Below are 25,576 nucleotides of genomic sequence, written 5' to 3' on the forward strand. Positions count from 1 at the left end.
ATATGTGTGTCATGAGACGGAAGTCTGTGCTATTTTTAAATTGATTTAATACATCACTCAAGCATATCATACACATATCATACCAGTGACACACGGGCTGCATTGTAACATAGCATGTGTCATACATACATTCTCTCTCACTCATACACACATACTTGCTCTTCTTGTCTGGCTTTTTAAAAGGAAGGCAGCCAAAAAGCCAAGCCCGGTGATTTGAGTCGAAAAGGCTGTTAAGAGTTTAAAACCCGAGTGTCCCTCTCCTTCTCAGCCTGGCTTTGAGACATGTGGGAGGGCTTCAAAGCCACAGTGCCCCTCTTTTAGGCTCAGGCTTACAGTTGGTCCCCAAATGTTTACCAGCGTGAAGATGCCTAACTTACAGGAAGTGGGAAATGGGTGTGGGGGGTGATGGTGGGTGGGTGGGTATGGAGTGGGGAGCAGGGGTGGGGGTGCTCTCTTGATGTGGTTAGCCTGTCACTGACCTTGTTTGGGTAGAGCAGGAGTTGAATTAGAAAATGAAAACACATTTCGTCTTGAGCATATTTCATCCCATTTTTTACTTTCCTTAGGAAAAAAAATTTCCCCCAAGTAGAGTCAGGTCTCCAGATCTGGGGCTCAATTTCCCTTCATTCTGTACAACAGTCCTTTTCCCCATCCAGTCACCCGGCCGCCTACATTGCAATTCGCAACCCACCCGCGGCCAGAAGGTTAAAAAACAACAACAAAAGCACTGGCCCAGGAGCTGAAACTGAATTAGCACTGGCTGGTTGAGCTGTGATGATGCCATCAAAGGGACTTGATCAGGATTTCTGAGGACAGAGCTATGTGGATCACCATGACTTGCCGCCATTGAGAACATTCTTAATGAGAGAACTCTGCTTAAGCAATGCTGGTTAACACAGATAAGTCAAGGGTGCATGTGCATGTGCGTATTCTAACAGAGAAGGAAACAGTAAAGTGACCGCTAATGTTGTCCCAAGCTTACCTAGAAACCAACATTTTGAGACCTCAGGTTGTAGACAGTGGTAATGTCAGAGCACCACACAGGGTACAGGACTGACATCCCCTGGCTTGTGGCAGCCTTCCACAAGGGCCAAGTGAAGGGCAGCTGGCCGCCCATGTCCTGCCCCTTACAGTGCTATGCTGGACAATACCACAGCATGGTAATCCTAACCTGGCTTTTCCTGGGTGGTGCCTGCTTCCTTACTTGTATTTCTTCTTTCTTTTCTGGGACATTCATTTTTAATATATTACTTTAACCATGTTAATCCTCAACCTTGATTGCTGTAATCACAGTCAAAAGTTGGTTTGCAGTTTTTGTGTGTGTGTGTGGGGGGTATTTTTGCCTATCACTGAAACAAAAATCAAAGATTTGCGGGATGTTATATTCCAAAATCTACTTTCCTTAAAGTTCCACTCGTGGTCTTGTCCAGCTCAGCGGGAACACCTGGAACTAATTTTAGGGTTGCCTGGCTAAGCCCCACGGTGGTATTTGATGTTTGCGTCCTCCCTAGACTCAAGCCCATTTCACCACCTCTGAAGGTGAGCGCAGGCTGATATTAATTAACAGTGAGTTGATTCACCGGCATCTTCCCGTCATTAAAGCAAATATTTGGCTAAAATAGCCCTCTTCCTACCTGAAATCTCAGCTTTTTGCCTGCCTCTCACTCCTCTGAGGTTGAGTCACGAGCACTTTTGTGGCGTACACGGCCCAAGAACAGAGGTGGACTCTGAAAGGGAAGGGAAAGGCTCTTTAGCTAACCTGCAGGAGAGACGGTGAACAGCATGTGGCTCCCAGCATGACTACATTGTTTTTCTGTCCATTGCAGCACTGACTCAGCATCATCTAATAAACCCTTGGGAGAAGGCTGGATTTCTCTTGTTTAATTATCATCTTGGAGCCCTCTGTGGGCTCTCAGGAATTGTTCATTCAGTTTTATACCCCTAGCACATTAGCTGGCTGAAAGTCGTGTTTCCTCTTGGTGCTAGCGTCTCCTCTGGCATAGTATGCAATAACAGGTGGTCCAGCCTCCAGCAGGGAGTGTGCTGCTCATGTCCCCTAGTGGGAATTTAATAGTTCTGTACTACAGAGACTGGAGAAGGACTTTAGACTGGAGGACTTTCTGGCACTTTCTATTACATCCTACCCTGCCCCCTCCAAAAAAATTCTAGGAGAGTTTCCTGAAAGAGTATTTGAAGATAAACAGACCTATCTTTATGATTGAGTTGGGCTTTTGCTTTGCTTTGTTTCATTTCTTCCTGTAAACAAATAACTTAAGTGTCTACTTCATTGTATGACTAAGTTGGTATCATTAGGTTGGGACTGGGTGTGTGTACGTGGAGGTGTGTGTGTATGTGGGTGGGTGTGTATACACACGTGTATTTAAAGTACAGTACTAGAAAACACAGCAGACTAAGGTCACGGAGAGATGAATAGAAAAAAAAAAAAAAAAGCCCTACCTATGGGGAGGCCAGCAGGAAAGTGGAAGACTTGTATTTCTGCAAGCTAAACTGTAATTGTAATGGGGTGCCTGCTATAAATGGACCCTTTGCATCATTGTTTCTCTGAATTAGAGGATTCCTTGCTGAAGGCGCAAGACCATTGAAGGAAGTAAAGCATCTGGTTTGTTTTGTAATGAGAAGCAGGAATGCAAGGTCCATGCTCTTAATAATAAACAAACAGGACATTGTATGCCATCATCACAGGATGTCCTTCCTTCTGCGGAGGACTGGGGCTGGGGGAAGAGCCCGCCAGGCGCAGCACGAGCCCCACTAATTACCACCTCCAACCCCTGCCCAGTTGCCGCGACCAGCTCAGGGTACCCCTCACCGTGAACCCACTTGCATCCTCAGAAGCCTGCTTGTGGGTTTGGGGAGGAGAGGAGAGGACGGGAACAACAACAAATCTGAAGGATTACGACTTTTTCCCATTTCCCTACTTACCGAGTAGCTTAAAGAAGGAAGTAAGCGCTACCAAATTTGAATGTATTTAGTTAGCAGGAGAAAGGAAATTTTACAAGTGGGGGGGTGTGTTAGTGTATTTCATAGACAACAATTGGAGCACGAGCTAGCTGCCGTGTGTTATATGAGATGCAAAAACAACTTAACTTGCTCTCTGTACCTAAGTTTGGTGTCTTCTGTAACCGTGGGTTCGAGGTGAGGGACCGCACAAAGTAATTTCTAAGTCTCCTTCAAGGAGTGTGCACCCCCTTAGTCTGCCGGGACAGGAAGCAGGGCCAACGAGGTATTTAGAATACAATGCAGTCCAAGCAAACGCTGAGAGTGAGCGCCTTCAAAGGGAAGTAAGACGATTCCAAGTATGTGTTGAAATTCGTTCGCGAGGAGAGGAAGCCGGGCAGCTCGCAGTGCGGGGAAAGCCCTGGCCGGCGCGGCTCGCAGGTAATGGCCCCGCCCCCGGCCCCTGGTAGGAGTGAATCAGACGAGTGGCTCATTAGCGCTCGGCGGCTGCGGGGAGGGGAAAGAGCTGCGCTCGGGTTGACACAGACAGTGCTGCCGGGACTCTCGGCCCTCCAGTGTCGCGGAGCGGCCGGAGCAGCAGCACCTGTCGGCGGCGGGGAGCCGGGAGCCCGCGCCGGGCGGCGGCGAGGAGGGAGCGCCGGGCGCGCCAGCGTCGCTCAGCCAGCCGGGGACGCGGAGATGCGGACGGGGTCGACATGAGCGAGACCCGTCGCAGATGTTGGATCTTTGCTTGGAAAAGCGTGTGGGTACGACTTCGGTAAGGAGCTTAATCTGATTTTTGATTTTTTTTTTTTTTTTTTTTTGGAAATTGATCTGAAAACTTTTTTTTCTTTCCTTTTCCTCTTTTTTTCCTCCCTTCGATGTAATGGCAGTAGAAACAAGAAATGCTTCTACTTTCTTGCATTTACTACTGTCCAACATTTATAAGACTTTTTCCTTATGAATCATTAACCCTTTAACTTCTAGACAGAATTGTCAGTACACTGAAATTTCAGTAGTGGGTCCTGCCCAACCCCCTGACAAAGAAAGTAACTATTCCGGGTTGACTTAAAATTTCAATTTGTTTATTTTAACATTTTTGGGGCATCGTGACTACGTGTTGGAAATAAATAAAAATAAACTAGTTCAAGTGGTAACTATGGTAAAGAAAATTTCAAATCTATTTTTTTTTTTTAAACAACAAAGCATATTTGAAGAAGAAATGGAAGAAAATAAAAACCTCCTTGAAAGATTCCCACAGTCTGTTTACATTTTAACAAGCACACATTCTTATGTGGAAATGGTACCCTTATTTCTACTCTGTCAAGCACGTCTACGTGGGAATACATTGCAAAAATGTTTACCCTTTTCTCTTGGGAAAGAGCCTTTCCCGAGACTGAGGGTGGATTTTTCAGGAATACCCTTAGTTCAGTGGAAGCAGCCCTTGCTCTCCGGAGTCCTCTATATTTGTTATAACTTTAGTTACAGTAAACTGCAGCGCATCACTGACTTCTGGGAATCCATACACTTTCAGATTTAAATGGAAAGTGCTATTTGTAGCTGAGAGCTCCTAAAGGAATTCTCCGGGATTGCTATGGAGTGGTTTTATGTTTTGTTTTTGCTTTTTCAATTTGGCGTGCAGTGCCCCCACATCCTAACAAACTGCAGGGTGTTTCCCCCGCTTTACCCATTTTTCTTCCTATTTCCCTGTGGTCTAAAAGATCTCAGAGAGGGTGCACTCAGTGATGCTGGCAGGATGCATCCCTTTTCGATCTTCCCTGCAAGCGGATGAAAGAGCGTGCGGGATGGGGGGGCCACTTGTTTTGAAAGTTGTTTTGTGTTGGGAGCTGGTGGGAAAGTTCCGTCTTCCCCATTTGGAAAAGGCAGGCTGGGTTCCGCTCCTGCACCACACGCGCTTTCCATTTTTAGCTTCATTCAGAAGCAGACAGAGCTCCTTCCTCTTCCTCTCCTTGTTTGTGACACTTTTCTGAGGCAGCTTTTCCACAGCGCCGAGGGTCTGCGGCCATGACCCCAGGCGTTCTGGGACACAGGACGTCGCCCACAACATGTTTCTGCCCTGAGAGGTAAAGCCAGGGGTAGTTCAAAGGTGTTTCTTCTGTATTTTTCTCCTAGTGAGGTTGCCACACTTTTTTTTTTTAAAACTAAGGAGTAGTATTTTAAAACTGTAGGTAAAGGCGGTCTACTCTTTACGTGTTTTTGGCGCTTACTCAACTGTACCAAGCACTCCCCATCTGCTTTTCAAGTCTTCAGACTGCTGCATTAGTCATAGCCTCTTGGATGAGCCACAGGAATGGCAGGACAGTGGGGATTAAAGGCCTTTCCGCTCTCTTCCAGGCTGCCCCCAAGTGTAGCTCCAGCTCTGTGAAGATTCAAGGGTTGGCAGAGGGGACTGAGAAGACCATGAAAATGGACATGGAGGACGCAGATATGACTCAGCTGACAGAGGCTGAGTTTGAAGAGAAATGTACCTACATCGTGCAGGACCACCCCTGGGATTCTGGTGCGGATGGAGGGACTGCAGTGCAGGCGGAAGCATCCTTACCAAGGAACCTGCTTTTCAAATGTGCCACCAACAGCAAAGAGGTAAGCGTCTGGTTTATGGTGGGAGAAAAGTTGGCGCCCTGCTTGCCTTCAAAACCTTACGTACAACCTCTCTAAGAACTATGAGAATCCATAAATATCAAATAATTGATCGTCTTCTTAACTTCCTCCATGGCGTTCGTCCCTTAAGTCAACTCCTTCTCATTTCCTCCAGCCTTCAAACTGTTCCATACTAATTAGTAAACAGTTAAATCTTTTGGCAAACTGACACATCTTGGAAGAACTGGCTTGCTAGGTGGGCAATGTTGTCAGTGAGCTTCGGGAAAACTGCATGTCCTGGCCCTCCATTCTTTCAAGGGAGGGAACTTTTTCTTAGAAAAAAAAATTTTTTTTAATGTTTCTTTTGTTTCCATTTGGTCATTAGATGGCTTTATTCTTTTTAACGAGCCAGCTTTATTAGCTGGGTTCTAAAATTATTCTCAAAACCTTGACGTGTTTATGAACTGAGGTGATGGCATAAATTGAGAAGAGGGTCACGTAAAAGTGTCCTCTGCCCAATGACTTCACTAACCACTGTTTATCCGTGGCAGCTCCTTTGCTCTGGCTGGGCTGGCAGGCCGATTCCTTATTGGCCTCTGAAGTGGGTACACTCTTTGTTGTTTCAAAGGGGCTGAAATCCTAACCTTGGAATGAGCAACTGATTTGTGTTTACCCTTTTATATAACAATTATAGCTAGGCGTGATGTTTAGCTGTGAAGTAACTGGCAGAACCACCTCTTGTTTTGAGAATTTGGCTACTGCAGTCGCTCTCCCTAGTTATTGCTGGCCTAGGTTGAAGCAATCTACCCCTCAGCAACTTCCCACCATCGCTGTCAGCTCTGTGCTTTCGGAAAGTAGTAGAAAGGGGATCATTTGTTCTAAAGTTCAGGATTTGCCACTGGGACTATTCTTTACAGCCCTGTCCAGTCACTTTCCCCCTTTCCCTAAGGAAAAGTATTTGAAGGAATCTGGGAGCCTGTTTGGGAAACACTTTGTCGCTTTCCTGTTTGTGTGTCTGAGTTCAGTGTTTTTGGTGAGGGGGTAGACACAGCTGTCTAAAATTAAATAGAGCAATTCCGCTTTGAGCTTCATTAAATTTAAACTTTTTTCTCTCTCTGCTGGGGGAGTGGAGGCAGATTTTATAAAAAGGAAAATTTAGATTGTATTTGTACATGAATGTTACCAAAAATTTAACCCCAGAGGTCAGCCTTAATTATACCTCTTCCTGAGAGTAATGCTGTTCTCATAGAAAGTCTCTTTAATATGTGGCTCTCAGTATCAATGTAGCATTTGTTTGGGTACTTAAGGTTTGGCTGTGGCTTTAAAAGGTGTGGTGTGCTTCTCCCCCACCTCATCAGATTTGACCAAATATTAGTCTGTTCCCAAGGTTCATTTGTGTTAGGTTGTCCTTTCCAGCCCACTGGGACTGAAATAAAGATCTCCATTCTGTGGGTCATCTTTGCCTTTACATCACATATAATGTTCTTTTTCTTGGTTTCGTTCTTAGCTGATGTTTTTCAACTTTCATCGTTCTACTGAAAATCAAGGAAAATCACGGATGATTCGTTATGCTCTTAGATCATTCAGTCCAAGGTTCAGAGAGATAGCCACTTACCCAGAGGCTACAGCTAGAGCCAGATGCAGGACTTGGAGCAAAGTTCTCCTGACTTCTCCAAGTGATTCTGGCTTATGTTACACCGGCCCCTCTTGGTGTCACTGTGGTTTTATTTATCATCTTAACATATTTCAGACTGCCTTCATTAAACTTGTTGCGTATTTTTTTTTCCTCTGAATGTATAACTTCCTATTTCAGTATGTTAAGCAACCAAGATCCTTCAAAACTAACATAGAAGGCAGAGTTCTTAGATCCTAGTGCCCATATTTTACTTAAGTAAAACTCTTGCACAAGGCATACTGCACCTTTAGTCTTTAATCAATCGCAAAAGCAACCAGAAAACTATGAGGTAGTATCCAAGCTTACTCTGAAATTTGTATCTGTTTTTCCTTTCTTTTTTGAACTTTGGGAAAGGACAGCTCCCTTTGGGTGGTGAAAGAGGATGGTAGAATTGAGCCGCTGATGGTATGATAGCTTACAAAACAATTCCAGGACAGACACATTCCGGATTGATGAAATGTTTACATTAGTATTCTTCACTTAGTTCTTTTAAGACCCAAAAGCCATGGAAACGAGGAGAAAGCCTTTCGAGTGGAGGTTTTACCTGGCTGATTTATCTTGCCCTTTTTAAAAAACATTTTCATTTAAATAACAGAAGATGTGATGTTATGTACTGTTGTGCTGACATACTGGGGATTTTTTTTTTAACAAGATCATTTTTCATTATGAATTTGTGCTATGTGTCAGCACCTTTTTTTTCTTAGTTTAAAAACAAAACATACAAACCATATTTCTGAACTTGACCTTCATTTTTAGATTTGGTTTAGAATCGTTTTGCACCTTTAATGAGGCTGTTCTTACTTCCTATTTCCAGAACGTAGAACCAAATATAGATATCTTATTCAAAACTTCGAAAACTTTTTAAACTGATGGGTTATTCTTTTATGGGGATTTTCCCCCATCCTCCTAAAATATTAATCTATGAATACTTATCTACAGAAAAATCAATTTCAGCATTAATATTTAGAAGCAGCAGTCTGTACAGGTTTCTCCCCTCAGCCGGGTTGCTGCCCTCCTGAGGCACTGTGGCTCCTCTGTGAGTCTGACCTGAAGTTTGGGCTGATCAACATCAGACAGGTCAGTGTCGATTCTCACTGAAGTCCATTGTTAATTGAAGCCGTCTGTAAGTGTCTCACCATAACATGCAGTTCCCTCCTCAAACTCCTTTGTTTGGGAGATGATGTACTGAGGATTACCATGTTTCCTTCAAGATGCAGATAATAGAGGAGGAAACCTTCCCCCAAAAGCTATGTTCTAGCCACTCCTTTTAAAGTCATTTGTGTGTGTAGCAGGGTGCTGGAAGATCAAACCCAGGATTTCAGGCATGTTACTTACATGCTCTTCCACTGAGCTATCTCCCAAGCCCACTCCACTTTTAAAGGTGGGGTGAATTATAGGCTGAAGTCTTTGTCCATTGTAGAGTTCTAGTCCTCTCAATGCAATAGCCTTATCATCAAAATAGAATTTTAATCAAACGAGTCGTTTTTGTGGGATGGGATTCAGGGAGGCGGGAGAGAGAGCTAGTTATTAAAATGACTTTAACGTACTTTGAGGTGAGGATGTTCAGATCGCATTTAGACCTGAATAATGTTTCTGCTTAAAAGTCACTGCTCTGTGTGTGTTTACATACCCTCTGAAGGAGCGATTTGCTTTTAAAACAAACAAAAAACTATTGTCCTTACCATTAAACTTTACTCAGTGCAAACTGTTTAACCTATCCTGAACTGCAGAATCTCCTTTGCTTTGTAAAAAATGGAAAAGAAGCCTCGGGTTTTGTCTGGAGGTTGCATACATCTGAGTGTATTCCACACTCAGGCCTCGGACAGAGGCAGATGTGCCCAGGTGGCAGGGCCAGCTGCTCGGGTGGGGGCCGATGGAGCGTGGCCACAAGGAAGCCCCATGTCTCCTGATGGGTTTGCAGAAGCCACACAACCGTCTGTCCCCAACAGTGATTCTTTAGGACCCTGGTCAGTTCCACTAAAGTTTCTTTCCTGAGTTAGGTGAATACATTCTTAATTAGCTTTTTTCAGCACTCAAATCTGTGGCACCAGCAGGTTTTGTCCCATTTGCTTGCTCCAAGAGTAGAAAGTCAAGTGATGGGCCACGGAGATGAGGTTGACTAAAATACACAGGTCTTCCAGAGGGAAAACTATGACTTGTTTCAATTCAGGTTCCTATCCCTGCTCCAGAGTTACCTTGCCAAGCACCATAAAAATTACAGCTTTTTGTTCTCTTTGAATAATATCTTAGACATGGATTTAAGAAGGTGTTTATTGTATATTTATTAGTGTTGGTCTTGGAATATATACAGTAGGGTTATAAGCTACAGGAGGGCTTTCAACCTCAAAATTCTATGATTTAGCGCTCTATCTCTAGTACCTAGTTTCTGCTGTACAGCTCAGTATGTAATAGGAACTTAGGGTTCTGTCTCATTGCATACTACAGTAAAACTCTCCTTTTCCTCTTCCCTAGTGACTAATCCATAGTTGCGCTTAGTAGGACTTCTCCAGATTCCCTTGTGGTAGAAACAAGATTCTAGTTAACATTTTGGCCACAAGAAAATGTGTGTTTTTTTAGGGTAAAATTGGTGACCAAAAACCAAGGGGACCATTCTGTAGAAGAATGGCCAGTGAAGAAAAGACCGTGACCTCAATATAATGCTCTTTGTTGGTAATCAAGCGCTGACTCCCAAGACACTGTCTGCAGGAGACTATAATTTAAAACAAAGTTGATGGACCAGTTGAGTGTCTTTCTTAAAATTACTGCTTTAAGGTGGATATGTTGAAAATATCAGCTACTAATTATTGGCTCACCAACAAATGGCATTATTTGTTTTTCCTGTTTGTCATTTTAATATTATGGGATATTAAATGTGAATGACTACTGATTTTGTGTAATAGATGTCAATTCCATAAATTTTCCAAATTAGGTTCATTATTAATATGTCCAAAGCAAGGAGCCTCTAAACAATTAAGCCTTATTTAAGCTTTAAGGATTTTATCTCAAGATTTCTCTTGAGATGCTCTGTCCACAGTAGTTATACTGCTAAAAAGTAGCAATAATAAACTCTTCTGGAAAGGGCAGACAGATGTAAATGAAGGCATAGGAAGAGAATGAAACGAACATCTGCTTTTTTCAGCTCTTTGCCAGAAATTTGTAAAGGACCAAAAATAACACTGTAGCTCACCAACCTTGTTTCAACTTTTAAGAGGGGTAGGAAAATTTTTTTCCTTTGTAGTCTGAGTTGCTCCATTGACTTGTATATTGAGTACTAAATTATTTCTGAAAAAAAATCATTTGCTGATAAGAAACGTATGTGAGAAAGACTGGTCTGTCACAACCATGTAGGTGTGTATTATTCCATATCTATTTATCAGCGGTTAAATTCCTGATGAGATGCATTGTGGTACCCATATAGTGTGTATCAGAGTCTTAGATGCCACTGTGAGCCACCTGAATATTTATTGATTCACAGATTTGCACCTGCCATTTTAGGTACACATTTACACAAGAGACACCAGGGATAGTAAAAACTGGAAATAAACACTTACCTTTTTAACCTCACCCCCATAATTTGGTCCATTTCAAGTAAGGTATGCAGTAAGCAATCTGTAGACTGTTCTGAGCCAGAAGAAAATAAAAATGGGAAAGTGAGAGAACAAAAAGCAAAACTGTAACTGCAAAATGTTACACAGGACTACTCACAGAGTTCTTTTGAATAGTGATGCATTACTTCCTGATTCATGATTGGTGATTTTTTTTTTTTTAAGCCATGCAAGAGAAATTTACCCTGAAGGAGGAACTGACATAGTTAACGTATTTCTTTAGCCCTACAAAATCAAAATGCGTGATGCAGTCTGAGAAAGTCATTTCCTCAGATCTTAGAACCCACAGCTCTTAGAACCCCCAGTCGCCTCAATATAGATGCCATTTCAAAGGAGGACTTTAGACCACAGTTTGAGGAGAAGATGGTAGAGCAGACCAAAGTTACTTGAAAGATTTTTCTCCTATTAAAGAGAACTTACAAGCAGTTGTATGGAGGGGGACCTGATCTGAAACGAAAAAAAGTGTTTGGTTTTTGGTTCCCTCGGTCTTTGTGGAATAACTAAAGGCATTATTTTGGTTTCTGAGATTTACAACTATTTTATTTCCTTCAAGTATACTGTGTTTATGGTTTGAGGGTGAAAGAAATAGTCACCTGGGAGCCCTGCTGAAATGGTCCAGTCTTAACCATCTCACTTTGCAGGGTCTAATTCTTCTAAAATAGTTATCCTCTCTGATATGACATAAAACATAATAAAAATAAAGTGCCCTCAGTCACGATTCTCTAGACTATTTTAATGCTTGGTTGAGCATTTGCTCCTCTTGATCTTAGACTTTCAGATATTCTTCCCCAGAGGTGAAATTTGCTGTTAATTCTGTAGGCATCTTACTGGCAGCTCTGCATTGCTGATTGTATTACCACCTGAGGATTCAATTCATTGAAATAACAACATTGGTTCACACTTTACAGTAAAAGTAATTGTTTCATATGTTTTTCCCATTTTAGGTTATCGGCGTGCTGAGTAAAGAATACATACCAAAGGGAACACGATTTGGGCCCCTAGTAGGTGAAATCTACACCAGTGATACAGTTCCCAAGAATGCCAACAGGAAATATTTTTGGCGGGTAAGTCAGGAAAATTTTTCAAGACTTTCAGTATTAGGAAAAACTGGAGCTAGACGAACAAGGTCATTTTCTTTTTCAACCTATGCTGAGAAACTCTGGGATTCACCAGTGTGGTTCACCGCAAGTATTCAAGGTCCCCATTGAAACAGGGAATTCTGAGCAAGTATGCTAAAACTGGTAGAACGTTCATCCCTGGAAATACAGCCTGTAGGTGATTAGTGAAGAGAGATAGGGACAGTATGTGAGTCTTCTTTTTTGCAACTCATTAGAGCTTTGTGAGGAAAGGAAACAGTTTGTTACTTGCTTTTAGGGTGGTAGGTTCATTTGCATTTCTCTGCAAGGAAGTAGTAATGAGTCACTAACCCTTAGATTTCACCCCTTCTTGATTTCTTGCTGAGTTAACTTTAGTTGAATGGAAGAGTTATCATAAATGAATTGTCTTGAAAAGAAATGTCATTAAGGAAGGGTGGCTGGAAGATGGGCTAGGGGAATTGAGGAGGACCACAGGACTGGTCTTACTTAAATCTGTCTGCACCATGAAAACTATTAAACTTGACAGTATATAAGGTATTCCCATAGTATAAGGAAATGGTTGCCGTCATTCAAGATGAGAAACTTTTCTGTAACATCCAGCCAAGAGATCTGACCCAAATAATCTCCTTTGGAATTATTTCCCAAGCTAAAGAGAACAGTTATAGATTCACTGTTAAGTTATTTAATAATAATAATTACTTGTGCTTAAAATGCATCCATTCCATGACTTACACTGGAAAAGTAGGAGTGTATTTTTGCATTTATTGCTGATAAATGCTTCTCATATTTGAGGCATGGAGGTATGGTAACCTTTAGGAGTCAGAGGTCTGAATTAAGACAGTCCAGCCTAAGTCTCATGAATACCTTTAGGAGTCAGAGGTCTGAATTAAGACAGTCCAGCCTAAGTCACTTTGAAAAAAGATAAGAAGCAACTCAAAATCTCTCATCACTGTCCCAATTTCTTGTTGCATTTACTGATTGACCGTAAGTAACTGAAAGGCCCTCCTTGAGGATTTATTTGAATCAGTCGTCGTTCATATGCAAAGGATATTGTAGGAGATAACTTCTCACATGTTATTAAAAGCATTCTGACTTTGCTGGCAAGGATGTGAACATCTGTTGTGAGGAAAGAAAAAGTCTCATGAAAATTACACAGTCAAAGAGAAGGGATGTTCAAGTTGAGAAACCAGTGACATTTCTTGTAACTGTACTGTGAGTCAGCACATTTTAATCTTCTTGATAATAGGTGGAAACGCAGTGAAGTGACAGGCAGCAGCATTCATTTTACGCGTGCATTGTTTTATTTTCTTGTGGGTGTGTATGACTTCATGGCATCGGATGGTTCTGTTTTTTAAGTGAGGATACAGTAAACTAGTCCGTGGAAGGCTGACTGGAATCAACTTACCCGTAGCTTTAGAAAGCAGTTTCCGTCCCTACGAAGAGTATTAAGAGTGATGGAGCCCCACGTTCCTGGAAGTTTGCACATCGGAGTAAACAAACTTGAAAACCCCTCTTGATAGCTGAATTCACCCAGCCTTGTTCCATTTTCTCTTAACAAAACACACCGCAAAAGCTCTCACAAGCTGCTTTGATGAAGCCACATGTATTTCCCCCTTCACAATTTACAGGAAGTTACTCTTAAAAGAAAGTGATTCTGGTGTTTACTGCCTGTGTTAAAGGGACAGGGTTCCTTTTTATTTCTGATAACGTTTGAGTGAAATACAGAAACAGTTTGTAGGCTAATACAGTTGGTGTGTGACTAAGGCTAAAGCAATAATAACCTGCTGTCCTGTTCAAACAAAATCTCTGCTATGAACGAGTCCCTTACCTTCACTTGGAGACCCAGCTGTAGACGACCAGGTTCTCATTATGTATGCATAAGGGGAGAACTTCAGTCTGAAGAAAAGGTGGTGCACCTCTTAATAGGAAGGGGAGAAGAAGCTTTCTGTGGAAAATAAGGAGTGTGTTGACTGCATAGGTTGAGTGTGTGTTTTAATTGTTCCTCCTCTTACTCTGCCTTTTTATCAAGTTCCCTGAGTATATCTGTTAATCAGAAGTGGTGTTACCCAAGGACAAACTCAGGTCTCCTTTATGCTCTGCATTTAAAGAATCAAACACTTTTCTTCCCACTCTTTTGCCAGAACCTCCAAAAGGCAGGCATTGGTGTCTTAGCCAACCTCCTCCCAGATAAAGGGGATCTGTCTTTCCTCCTCTTGCCTGAAAGAAGAGCGCAAGGCTGAACATGTTTATCAAGAGGAAAAGTGGCTCCTCAGTACCCAGACTGTCAAATTCTGGCCTCTGGCCCGGGGCTCACTTTGTTATGGCAGGTGAAGCTCACCTTTGCCCCACCCAGTGTTTCCACAAAAAGGCAGGGTTCCAAGTATTTATATGAACAAGTGTTACTTTAGGACTCCAGGGGTGGGGGTGGAGGATGTTTGCATAGTCTAAGCCTTGGGCGGGGGTGTAGGAAACAGCAAGTACAGAGGCCATAGAAAAAGCTGAGACTCGGTTTGACGTAGTCTGCCGGCTTGCTCTTCTACCCAGTGACTCAAAGCACTAAAAGTCAGCACAATCGGAACTGCAGTTAGTAGCGACGCCCATTTGCCAGTCACTGCCAAAGCAAAAGTTAGTGCTCTGTGGTGGTTTAATCGGTTTGAGGCTGCTCCTTAAATGAAATTTTGTTTCAGTCTTCTGTTCTTTTTCCCCGAATATTGAAAGATGACAAAACTGAAATGGAAAAGGTAACCGACAAGAATGTGCCTGAGCTGTTTCCGCCCTCATTTCTGCTGATTCAAGACTACTGTGGCCTAATTGATTTGATTCTTTTCTAGCTAGGCAGTAGGGGAGCAGAAATCACACATTCTCATAGGCTGTGTTTATTCTGAGAGGCGCTGGGCAAGCTTTCCATGGCTGTGGGCTGGTTTCCTTTCACACCGTGTCTGTCTTCTCTTTTGGACAGATCTATTCCAGAGGGGAACTTCACCACTTCATTGATGGCTTTAATGAGGAGAAAAGCAACTGGATGCGCTACGTGAATCCAGCACATCCAGCACACTCTGCCCGGGAGCAAAACCTGGCTGCGTGTCAGAACGGGATGAACATCTACTTCTACACCATTAAGCCCATTCCTGCCAACCAGGAACTTCTTGTGTGGTATTGTCGGGACTTTGCAGAAAGGCTTCACTACCCTTATCCTGGAGAGCTCACGATGCTTAATCTCAGTAAGTGGATTACAGAACAAAAAAATTTTTAAATGCCAGTAATGTCAGTTCTGCCCCTGTGAGCTAATAACATGTTGGTTAATTATATGGCTTCATCATCTGTTGCACTAAGTAGGTGGCTTAAACTAGGGACTAGGAAGAGGAAAAAAGTTTTAGTCCTTCTTCCCTGCCATGAAACTTGACCATTACAAAAAAAAGAGGGAGAGAGAACCGCTCTGAGTGTTGAATTCAGAACGTTACCAGAAAAAAATACATGTCTAATTTAATTTACCCAGAAAAGGAAGCAGCTGGGAGTACAATAGAGATTGGTCCAGACATGCCAAAAATGCAGGATATTCCCCTTGGTGGTAGTTTTTGGGTGCTTAAAATATACATTTAAATACCGTAGTGATGCACATTTGACTATAAAGTCATGGTCTGACGTGGAATATTCTAAGATTGTTTCTAGAGAAACTTTGTCATGGTTTTTCAAATATTCTAAATGAATAACCCTAAAGATTTCATATCTTTGCTTCCTTCCTTATGGTAAAACTAATTAATCTGCTCTCCTAATCAGTATTACAGTAACCACCTATCACTTTATCTTGACACATTCTCAGTTCCTTAGGTTGATAAGCTTTTACTTTTTTATTTGGTTAAATTGCTGTCATGACCTCTCTGCAGAGAGTGCCCTCATTTTAATCGTTCTCTAGTGATTTCTATGACCACTTTAAGAATTAATGTAAAATTTTCACTTCAGTTGTAACTATGCTTGTGTGTTCTTGGTGAGATAGCTTCATTTTACAGGGGTTTTTAAAGTGAATTACTTTTAGGTCAAAAGTTAACTAAGTGCTGAAAGGTTTATAAATTTTTATCTTGCTCCTCTTTCAGACTTAAAAGATTCCCAGTTATCCTTTACTCAAACCCACCAATTTTTCATGTGCTATCACACTTGCTTTCTCTGAAGGCTAAATTCTTTCAGTTCACACTTTCACCTTTGAGTCATTTGGGATAATTACTAATTTTATTATAATTTAGAATTTTGCCTTCAACTTTAGGCCCAGTTAGCAAACCAGTTATTTATCCAGTCATATGAGTTCCAGCCATCCAGCTGTAGGGTGTTCACTTGTGTTTGTCAGTTTGCCCCATCTCCCTTAAGGGTTGCATAGGCTCTTAAGACTGTATTTACAATTTTCTGAAAATCTGAAACTGGAGGCCAGGCCAGGACCGCCCCAGGAGAATCACATAGGAGCGTGTCCATGTCCCTTATACCTTCAGTGCACCCTTGTACTTCCGGAAAGATCTTGGGGTGTATGGGAGCAAAGCAAACCGGCTTTCTACACAAGCATGATATGAGCGTGCTGTGGGTGTCACCTGTCCTGACCAAAGGGGGCAGTTCTTCTCTCGTCTCTCTTTGGCACTCCCTGGGACTCTGGCACATCTGTAGGCCTGAGCACCCCAGGAGCCATTCTGCTGTTTTAGCATCTGTGTATTCCCAGCCCATCACTAAGGGCCTGGTGGTAAAAGACACACGCACAATCAAGTTGCTGTGGAACTCACATTCTCTGAGGGCATCGTGGAAAGACAAACTGCTTCCCCCTAACATTTCAGCTTAGCAAGCCACTTCCTAATGAAGGTCTCCTCACGTACCTGGAGTTTAATCAGTTGTGCTTTCAGAAAGTCTTGGGGGTTTTTGCTTTTCAAAACCAGGTAAGTCTACTAGGTGAACCTCCCAATCGCACTTGTCTTCCCAACAACTATGAAGAAACTTTTTTGCACTTTTCCTGTCCCTTGTTCCAATCAAAGAAAGTTTGAAAGGCCTCCATTTTCATTCTCCAGTGAAAAGCTTTGCATTGTGCTTTAAGATTCAAGTATTGCCTTCAAAAGCAACTTTCATTTGGTGTGAAGTGACACCTGTGTTCCTTCCAATAGCACCTTTTATTTATGCGGAAGTTTTCTAAATGGTAGTTTAGCTTTTTCAGGTACCTTTTCATTATCCAGTATTTATGATAAAAAAAAAATGGAGCGTTAACAATAACCAGTACATTACAACAGGACTGCTGCTGCCGATTGTGAAACCAGTTGTCTTAGGTGTGGCAACTGATGATTGAGACTCTGATCAGGAAAATTTCCACTATTTCATCAGGCCTAATAGGCAGATTGTGCCTTCAAATAAATAAGCTGTGTTGTTGGCTGTCTGTTTACGGTACAGTAGAGACCTGTGCTAAAATCTCTGTGGAAGGATCCATGATAGCAAGGGCTGCACGGGTGGAATTGACGAGAAGGGATGGGAAGAAGACTGAAGTCAAGGAAAGTAAATGGCGAGAAATGACAAAAGGCAAATTTTTAAATAAAAGAAAAGGAGTTAAAGAACTATTTAAGCCCCTACCCCTCCAAGTTTTTTTTTTTTTTTTTTTTTTTTTGCTATCTAACTAACCCATCTAGAAAACAGTTGACCAAAGTATAGACTTCTCAATGTTAATCTGCTTTCTCAGTTTCAGTTGAAAACAGACTTTGTTTTGCCTATTGCAGAACTTCTAGGTTCTTTCTTGTAGTCTTGGGGGATCTTATTATAGATCGAAAATGTGAGTCGGCATAATTAAGCCATTCAGAGCCTTCAGAAGCAGTTCACTCTTGAAATGACTCCATCCGCCTACAGCCATTTAAGATTTAAGAACAAAAACAGATCTTGATTTTCTTTTTCATGTTAACTCAAGCTGCTGCTGAGGGGGAGAGTCAGAAATGACACTAGCTTCCCTGATTACTCAGCTGCTGAAGGACAATTTTTTAAAAATTATCTTCATACAAACTCCATAAGTTTTACCTGTAGAATGTTTTGGAGAAGCTCACGTTTTACACGGGGCGTTCTTTTAGAATAAGGTACAGAACTATTTCTCTGAAGCTATCAGAAGTAGCAAACATGTATTGTGGATTTCCTATTGACCAGGCACTGTTGCATAAATAATCTAAAATTCTCACTTTTTATTGGCCCAATCATTATCGTTATATCAGTTCCGTAACTGACTAATAATGTGCTTAAAACTGCAAGGCTGAATATGGTAACAGTCTTGTGAATAGGCTTAAACTTATGCTCATGGCTGTCATTTGCTGAATTTTAGGACCTCAGGACTATTGAACCCAATGAAAAAAATAGGAGATTTAGATGTAATTTTTTACACAAAATTATGAGGTGAGGGTTCTTTGTTTCTAGGTGGTGTCTTTTTCTTTTCCACCTGAGAATGCTTCTAAATCGCTCTTCCCCCACCCTCCATAACATTCCTCCCTGTGGTCCTAAAATGCTTTGCCTTTCAGGTTTCAGCTTAGTTGTCCTTCCTTTCCTTTACCATTTCAGCTTTAAAAAACAAAAGTGACAATTTGAACTTCCTGCCTGCTGGGTCTCACTGAAAGACTGATATTGGCCCGATAAGGGGGTATTTATTTTGGTTTAGTGGCTTCAGAAATCTCTCTCCCTCAACAAGCTTTCCATCACTGCCTCCATCAGCATCCTCCCTGAGAGTGTTGTTCCAGTGTTTATTCTGGGACTTCTGGCTCGCCCAGGAGTAACTGATAACAGCTAGCAGGAGATAACATTCTCCGAGGGGCTCTCCAACTGGAATTGAATCCCTCCAGCCTGTCAGCCTGGATAATGAATTTGAAGGGTTTATTCAGGAGTTCCACACGGTTCATCTCTAGACCTGTCAGGTAGCAAGCCTGGAGTTCTTTCTCAGTTAAACCAAGCAGGGACATTCTATAAGATGAGGAAGGGTTTCCATGTGCTCTCAGAACATTCCCCATCCTCTGGTACCCAGGCCATTCAAGGCATCTCCATCCCTGAGCGGCCAGTGCTGTCTGCATCCTGAGAGAAAAAGCTGTGTTGGCCTGAGCGACCACCCTCCGGGAGCCAGGGCTCATCAGGCGCTCTACTTCTGGTTGCTAGGAAAGCTGAGCAGGGCGGTTTCAGTTTTCTCCACCGTGACCGGTGGTTCCCTGAAGGCTTCGTTTGCTCTGCGATAGGGCTGGCAGGGACATGGATAGTCTGGAACTGTCCTCACTGCGCCTGTTCCTAAATAGTCTGTTTACCAAGTAAGATACGCCGTCTTCAGGAGTAAATGCTTTCCTCTTAGCCGCCTGTGTTTTCTTTAGTGCTGTAAGTAATTGAACTGGCTCAGGAAGTACCTGTTGTGGTTTGGCAGAAGTGACTGTCATGCCTTGTGATTTCAGGGGACAGCATTGCTGGGAGCCTGGTTAGACGAGAACCTTGGTGAAATGTTTGCTGCCAGCCAATCAGGCATAAGGGGTGGCATCCATGCCCATAATCTGTTTGGCATAGGTGGTTTGTGCAGGGCTTTATCAAACTCATATTAAACGAGAATCAGGTTGAAAATTGATGACTGTTTATTACTTGAAATGAGTCTTAATCTTTCAGAGTCTTAATCTTTCACATCTAGTTTGCAGGGTGTGCTGATTTCCTTTAGGTAAACTGTGAACATCAGAATGACTTACTAACCTGTGACAACCCCCCACCCCGGTATTTTTCCACCCTATTTTAATGAATGCCATCTTTTCTACCTCGAACAGCACTTTTCTATCCTCTAACGTGTACTAATGGAAACAAGATCATCCAGCTGGCACGATTTGCTCTGCCCGTGCTGCCATGGTCTGCCTCCTGCTGAGGAGGAAGTGGAGCAGCACTTCCCGAGTGGGTGGCCTGGAGCGCTCCAAGCGTGAGAGGCGTTAGGAGCCAGGTGCCTGCCGTCTGTTGCCAACTGGTGCTCAGGTTTTGTCTATGGCAGCTTTGGTGATTTCACCTCCGTTCTCTGTAGCCCTCTCAGTGATCACCCTTTCTTTATTTCAGCTCAAACACAGAACAGCAACCCAAAGCAACCGAGTGCTGAAAAAACCGAACTTTGTCCAAAGACTGTCCCAAAGAGAGAGTACAGTGTGAAAGAAATCCTGAAATTGGACTCCCACCCCTCCAAAGGGAAAGACTTCTACTGTTCTAACATTTCACCCCTTGCTTCAGAAAAGGACACAGATGACTTTAGGAAAAATGGGAGCCCCGATATGCCCTTCTATCCTCGGGTTGTGTACCCCATCCGGGCCCCTCTGCCAGAAGACTTTTTGAAAGCCTATGGGATGGAAAAACCGACTTACATCACTCACTCCCCCATTCCGTCCTCCACCACTCCAAGTCCCTCCGCAAGAAGCAGCCCTGACCAAAGCCTGAAAAGCTGTAGCCCTCATCGTAGCCCGGGGGACACGGTGTCCCCACTGGCTCCTGGCTCTCAAGAACATCGGGACTCCTACACTTACTTGAATGCGCCCTACGGCACTGAAGGTCTGGGCTCTTACTCCGGATACCCACCCCCACCCCACCTCCCACCAGCTTTCATCCCCTCCTACAATGCTCACTACCCCAAGTTCCTGTTGCCCCCCTACGGCATGAACTGCAACGGCTTGAGCGCGGTGAGCAACGTCAATGGCATCAACAACTTCGGCCTCTTCCCTAGGTTGTACCCGGTCTACAGTAACCTCCTGGGTGGGGGCAGCCTTCCTCACCCCGTCCTCAGCCCAGCCTCATTCCCAAGTTCGCTGCCCTCGGATGGAGCCCGGAGGTTGCTTCCTCCTGAGCATCCCAGAGACGCATTTGTGCCAGGGCTCCGCAGTGCCTTTTCCCCTACCGGGGCAGCGGCCAGCATGAAGGACAAGACGTGTAGCCCCACGAGCGGGTCTCCAACGGCGGGAACAGCTGCCACGGCAGAACACGTGGTACAACCCAATGCTACCTCAGCAGCGCTGGCCACCCCCAGCAGCGATGAAGCCATGAATCTCATTAAAAACAAAAGAAACATGACCGGCTACAAGACCCTTCCCTACCCGCTGAAGAAGCAGAATGGCAAGATTAAGTACGAGTGCAACGTGTGTGCCAAGACTTTCGGCCAGCTCTCGAATCTGAAGGTAGGCTTCTGATGGAGCGGCTGGGCCATCCGGTGGTGTCCGTGCCCCTAAGTGCCCAGCATGTTTGTACAGCTCCCTTCCCACAGGTTACAGTTGCATTTACGGCAGCAAGAGACCTAGTGGGGCTCGGGATGTGGGTGCTACTTTGCTTCTGCCGCTGCTAGCTCTGAGGCGTTGGACAAGTCACTCTGCCTCTCCAGAGTTTCTCCTGCATAATTGACAAGGTGGGGTTGGGCTTAGACAATCAATAAAAAGTCCCTGCTAGCCAGCAATTTTTGTTCTTTTAGTTCAGGCAAAATAGGGCGTTTGAAAACACTGGAGCTTTTGTTCCAGTGTTTTCTTGAAAAGACTTTGTCCTGATGCTTTTCTTAAGACGTTTGTATCAGAAGCGCCTGAGTCTTGAGCAGAAACACAAGGTCTCCGGCAGCCTGCAAGCAGAGCTAACACATGCGGCTTCTTCCCAGGTCCACTTGAGAGTGCACAGTGGAGAACGGCCTTTCAAATGCCAGACTTGCAACAAGGGCTTTACGCAGCTTGCCCACCTGCAGAAACACTACCTGGTTCACACGGGAGAGAAGCCACATGAGTGCCAGGTGGGCAGTATTTTCCGAGTAGAACTTGTGGTCTTTGTAGAAAATGTCTGTGGAGTTGCCTTCTCGTGGCATGTAGCCCGGGTTGAAGCTCACGTAGCCATCTTGCTTGGCTGTGGGCCGCTGGCACTGTGGGGCCGCCTGGTACTTCGTAGCCACTGACAGGCTGCAGTGAGGACATGGCCAGCGTCCAGTGGGTGGGAAAATGGCAGGGGAAATAAACCGCACCTCCTGTGTGGTGTGCCCACTTCCGCCTTTGCGTAATAGCGCCCCACAGGTTGCTGGGAGTTGGCCTGTTGCCTGCCCCTCCTATGGCAACTCTTAATCTGCTGGTCTTCTCTGTCTCCCTTCTTGGCCCCATACCACAGGTCTGCCACAAGCGATTTAGCAGCACCAGCAATCTCAAGACCCACCTTCGACTCCACTCGGGAGAGAAACCTTACCAGTGCAAGGTGTGCCCTGCCAAGTTCACCCAGTTTGTGCACTTGAAGCTGCACAAGCGACTGCACACTCGGGAGCGGCCCCACAAGTGTGCCCAGTGCCACAAGAGCTACATCCATCTCTGCAGCCTCAAGATCCACCTGAAGGGGAACTGCCCTGTGGCCCCCACCAGTGGGCTGCCCTTGGAGGACCTGACCCGAATCAATGAAGAAATTGAGAAGTTTGACATTAGCGACCATGCCGACCGGCTTGAGGACATGGAGGACAACACTGATATGACCTCAGTGGTGGAGAAAGAAATTCTAGCCATGGTCAGAAAAGAGAAAGAAGAGAGTGGCCTCAAAGTATCTTTGCAAAGAAACATGGGGAATGGACTCCTCTCCTCAGGGTGTAGCCTTTATGAGTCCTCAGACCTGTCCCTCATGAAGTTGCCTCACAGCACCCCACTACCTCTGGTACCTGTCAAGGTCAAGCAAGAGACAGTTGAACCAATGGATCCTTAAGAGTTTCAGAAAACAAGTGTTTTTTATGTTCTGACTTGGTGAGTCCGGGTGCCTGTAGCAAATTGCTTGTACATAACTCCAGATCCGCAAAGCTTTTCCAAGGGCAGGTGGTTTCCCGCTCCTCTCTGGAATTGAAGGACTCCAAAGTTTCTAAAATCTCAGGGTATAAATAAGACAAAAACTCATTTTCTTGATATACATATATATATACATATATACATATTATATATACTTATTTACACCCATGTCTATATATTTGAACCTGTGTATTTTGAATATTTGTGTGGATATATTTGCATAGCCTTCCCATTACTAAGACTATTGACTAACCATAATTATTTTTGCAATGATAATCCTTCATAATTTATTATACAATTTATCATTCAAAAAGCAATAATTAAGAAAGTTTACAATGACTGGAAAGATTCCTTGTAATTTGAATACAAATGTATTTTGTCCTGTGGCCATTCTTTGTAGATAATTTCTGCACGTCTTTTTAAGTACCTAAGATTTAGTAGACAGATACATTATTTCAGTCAACTTCTCTATAATAATGGTTTAAAATAAGATTTTGGTGTTGCCAAAGTTAGACAATTGATGTGTGAACTTATAGGATTGTATCATTTGAACAGCATTGTATAACTTGAGGGTATATGTGCAGAATCACCCAGTAATTTGAGCAGAAGGAACCAGAAAAGGAATCTTAAGTGTTTATGTTGATAGCTCATAGGTTTTTTTAGCCACAATTTTGCCAGGTGACAAGAAGGCTTTGCCAACCTGTTTCTCCAAAAGAATAGGGTCCTCCCACACCACCCCCAAAGTCGTAGGACCTTCTGAGTGGCCACATGACTTTTGAATCCTAATGTATTATCTGAAAATGTGAATATGACAAAATGCCATGTTTAAGACCACTGAGAAATCTTCCCAAAGCACAGGTGGTTTTGGATGTATGCAGTTTGGGGGCTTGAGTTCTGAGTGGGTTTTTTTGTTGTTAGTTTTTGTATTTTTATGTCAAAATTGCACAGATGTGGTGCTCTACCAGGAAGGATTTGAAGTAGGCTCAGGCCACATTTAAAAAGTAAATAGAAAAACGGGTATTCTGGTCATGTTAGAGTAAAAGCGGGTGATGAACATTCCTATCCCAAACACATCAATTGTATTTTTTTTTTCCTGTAAAAGTTTCTGAGAAAATTTTTTTCTCAGATTTTCCTCAGTATTTTGTGTTTTTACATTTTATGGTTAATTTAATTGAAGATGAATGGGCATTGCAAAATTGTTCAACAACAATTACCTCATTCAGTATGTCCAGTAGTGCCAGAAGTGATGTCTTATCTAATGATTTGCTACTCTAGAGGAGAAACCAAGTGTGCTCCAGAAAGGTAGACTGTTATTCTGTCTTTTACTCTGCTAAGCCCAAAGATTACCTGTTGGTATTCAAAGTGTAGCAAAGGATGATGTATATTTATAAATGTATTTATACCACTATACCATGTGTATATATAATATATTTATAACCACTTAAATTGTGAGCCAAGCCATGTAAAAGTACCTACTTTTCCTAAGAGCAAAAAACCAAACAAATAACCCTCCTTCTGAGACTTTTTACTTCATTGAACACTTGATGACCTCATAATCAGATCAGTGCTTGGGCACCTCCTTGTCTCTTCCCAGAGACCCTGCTAAGGTGAGGGCCGCGTCACAACCAAGGAGAAAGAGATCCATCAGTTTTTGTTACAAAGGACCGTATGAGATGGCTGTGTTTTTGTTCTGCCATATTAGGATTATGTGGCCATAGTCAAGTCACAAATAAAAACCTGCTTCCTTACCACTATGCTTCCTTTTTCTCCCACCTTCCTACAAACTAGCACTGCACTATTCAGTCTGTAATTACATATATTCAGTATTTTGTTCACGTCAACTGATGTAAGCCTACAAAGAGAACAACAAATTTTAAGTCGTCCAGGGAAACACAAGAGCCTTACTGCAACTAGCAAGACTGACAGTCTCCCCCTAGCCTTTCTAGGACTCAACCCCAGGACCCCTCATGCTAGGCAGGCACTTAGCACTGAGCTGCAACCCAGCCTGAGAGATGATTTTGATATATCGAGATTTGATAAACCTAGTTCTTGCAGGTAAACCAAAACATCACACTGACACCAAATGCTTTTTCTCCCATGTGTTCGTTCTTGCTTTCTTTTGTACTTTCTTAAATCACCTGAGAGTTTTTATAAAGAATGCTTGTTTCCCTTACCGTGTGTCTTTCCTAGGCCTCTTACATGTGAATGCTGAGCCCACAATCAACAGTGGTTTTATTTTTTTCCTCTTCTCAAAGTTAAAACTGACCAAAGTTATTGGCTTTTTACTTTGCTAGACCAACAAACTATCTTATGTTTACGTACTGGTTTACATTGTTATTTATGTGCTAATTGTCAAAATGTAAATTAAATATAAATGGTCTTGCTTTACCAATGCTTGCCTCGTGTCTTACATCATCTTATCTGTACTGTTGGGATGGCTCCAGACCGCATTTTGAAAAGAACAGAATTTGCTGCTTCTTGCAGCCGCCCCTGTTCTGTTTCCAGTAGCAGTCTTCATGGTGCCCTAATCTTCCCACCTCGGACTGTCGTAGAGTGTGATCTGAGGACAGTGATCTGGTCTCATAAGTCAACAGTGCAAGATACTTCTTTAGGAGCTGTCAGTGTCTTCTAAGAAAGGCATTTCAAGCTCTAGCAAGTAGGGGAATACCTGCTAGGTTTTCGGACTTTGGTGATTGTTTTATTTTGTGGATGGATCTGAGTGGTGAGGAGACTCATTTTCAGAAATTCCTTCCTAGTTTGTGCCTGTGTGTGTGTGTGTGTGTGTGTGTGTGTGTGTGTGTGTGGACTCAGCCCCCTAGTGGGTGAGAAACTGGGAAGTGGCGTCTGGGACACTGACCACTGATGGCATCAGAG

General features: G+C 43.2%; 1 protein-coding gene across 2 annotated transcripts; it reads left to right on the top strand.

The window, feature by feature from the left end:
• The first annotated feature begins 3,597 nt into the window (after positions 1 to 3,597).
• Positions 3,598 to 25,090, top strand: Prdm1 (PR domain containing 1, with ZNF domain). Of its 2 annotated transcripts, none has more exons than XM_005377825.2 (7): positions 3,598 to 3,733; positions 5,311 to 5,559; positions 11,781 to 11,900; positions 14,893 to 15,154; positions 19,989 to 21,091; positions 21,556 to 21,684; positions 22,050 to 25,090. In XM_005377825.2, exons 1-7 carry the CDS (start codon positions 3,692 to 3,694, stop codon positions 22,623 to 22,625), a joined length of 2,481 nt encoding a protein of 826 aa, XP_005377882.1. In that variant the 5' UTR covers positions 3,598 to 3,691; the 3' UTR covers positions 22,626 to 25,090. The 2 variants fall into 2 exon arrangements, with proteins under 2 accessions (XP_005377882.1, XP_005377883.1); XM_005377826.2 differs by lacking the exon at positions 3,598 to 3,733 and adding an exon at positions 4,937 to 5,039.
• The last annotated feature ends 486 nt before the right edge of the window (positions 25,091 to 25,576 follow it).

Source organism: Chinchilla lanigera, unplaced genomic scaffold (genome assembly GCF_000276665.1).
Source record: "Chinchilla lanigera isolate Chin_1 unplaced genomic scaffold, ChiLan1.0 scaffold00010, whole genome shotgun sequence".
Taxonomy (NCBI): Eukaryota; Metazoa; Chordata; class Mammalia; order Rodentia; family Chinchillidae; genus Chinchilla; species Chinchilla lanigera.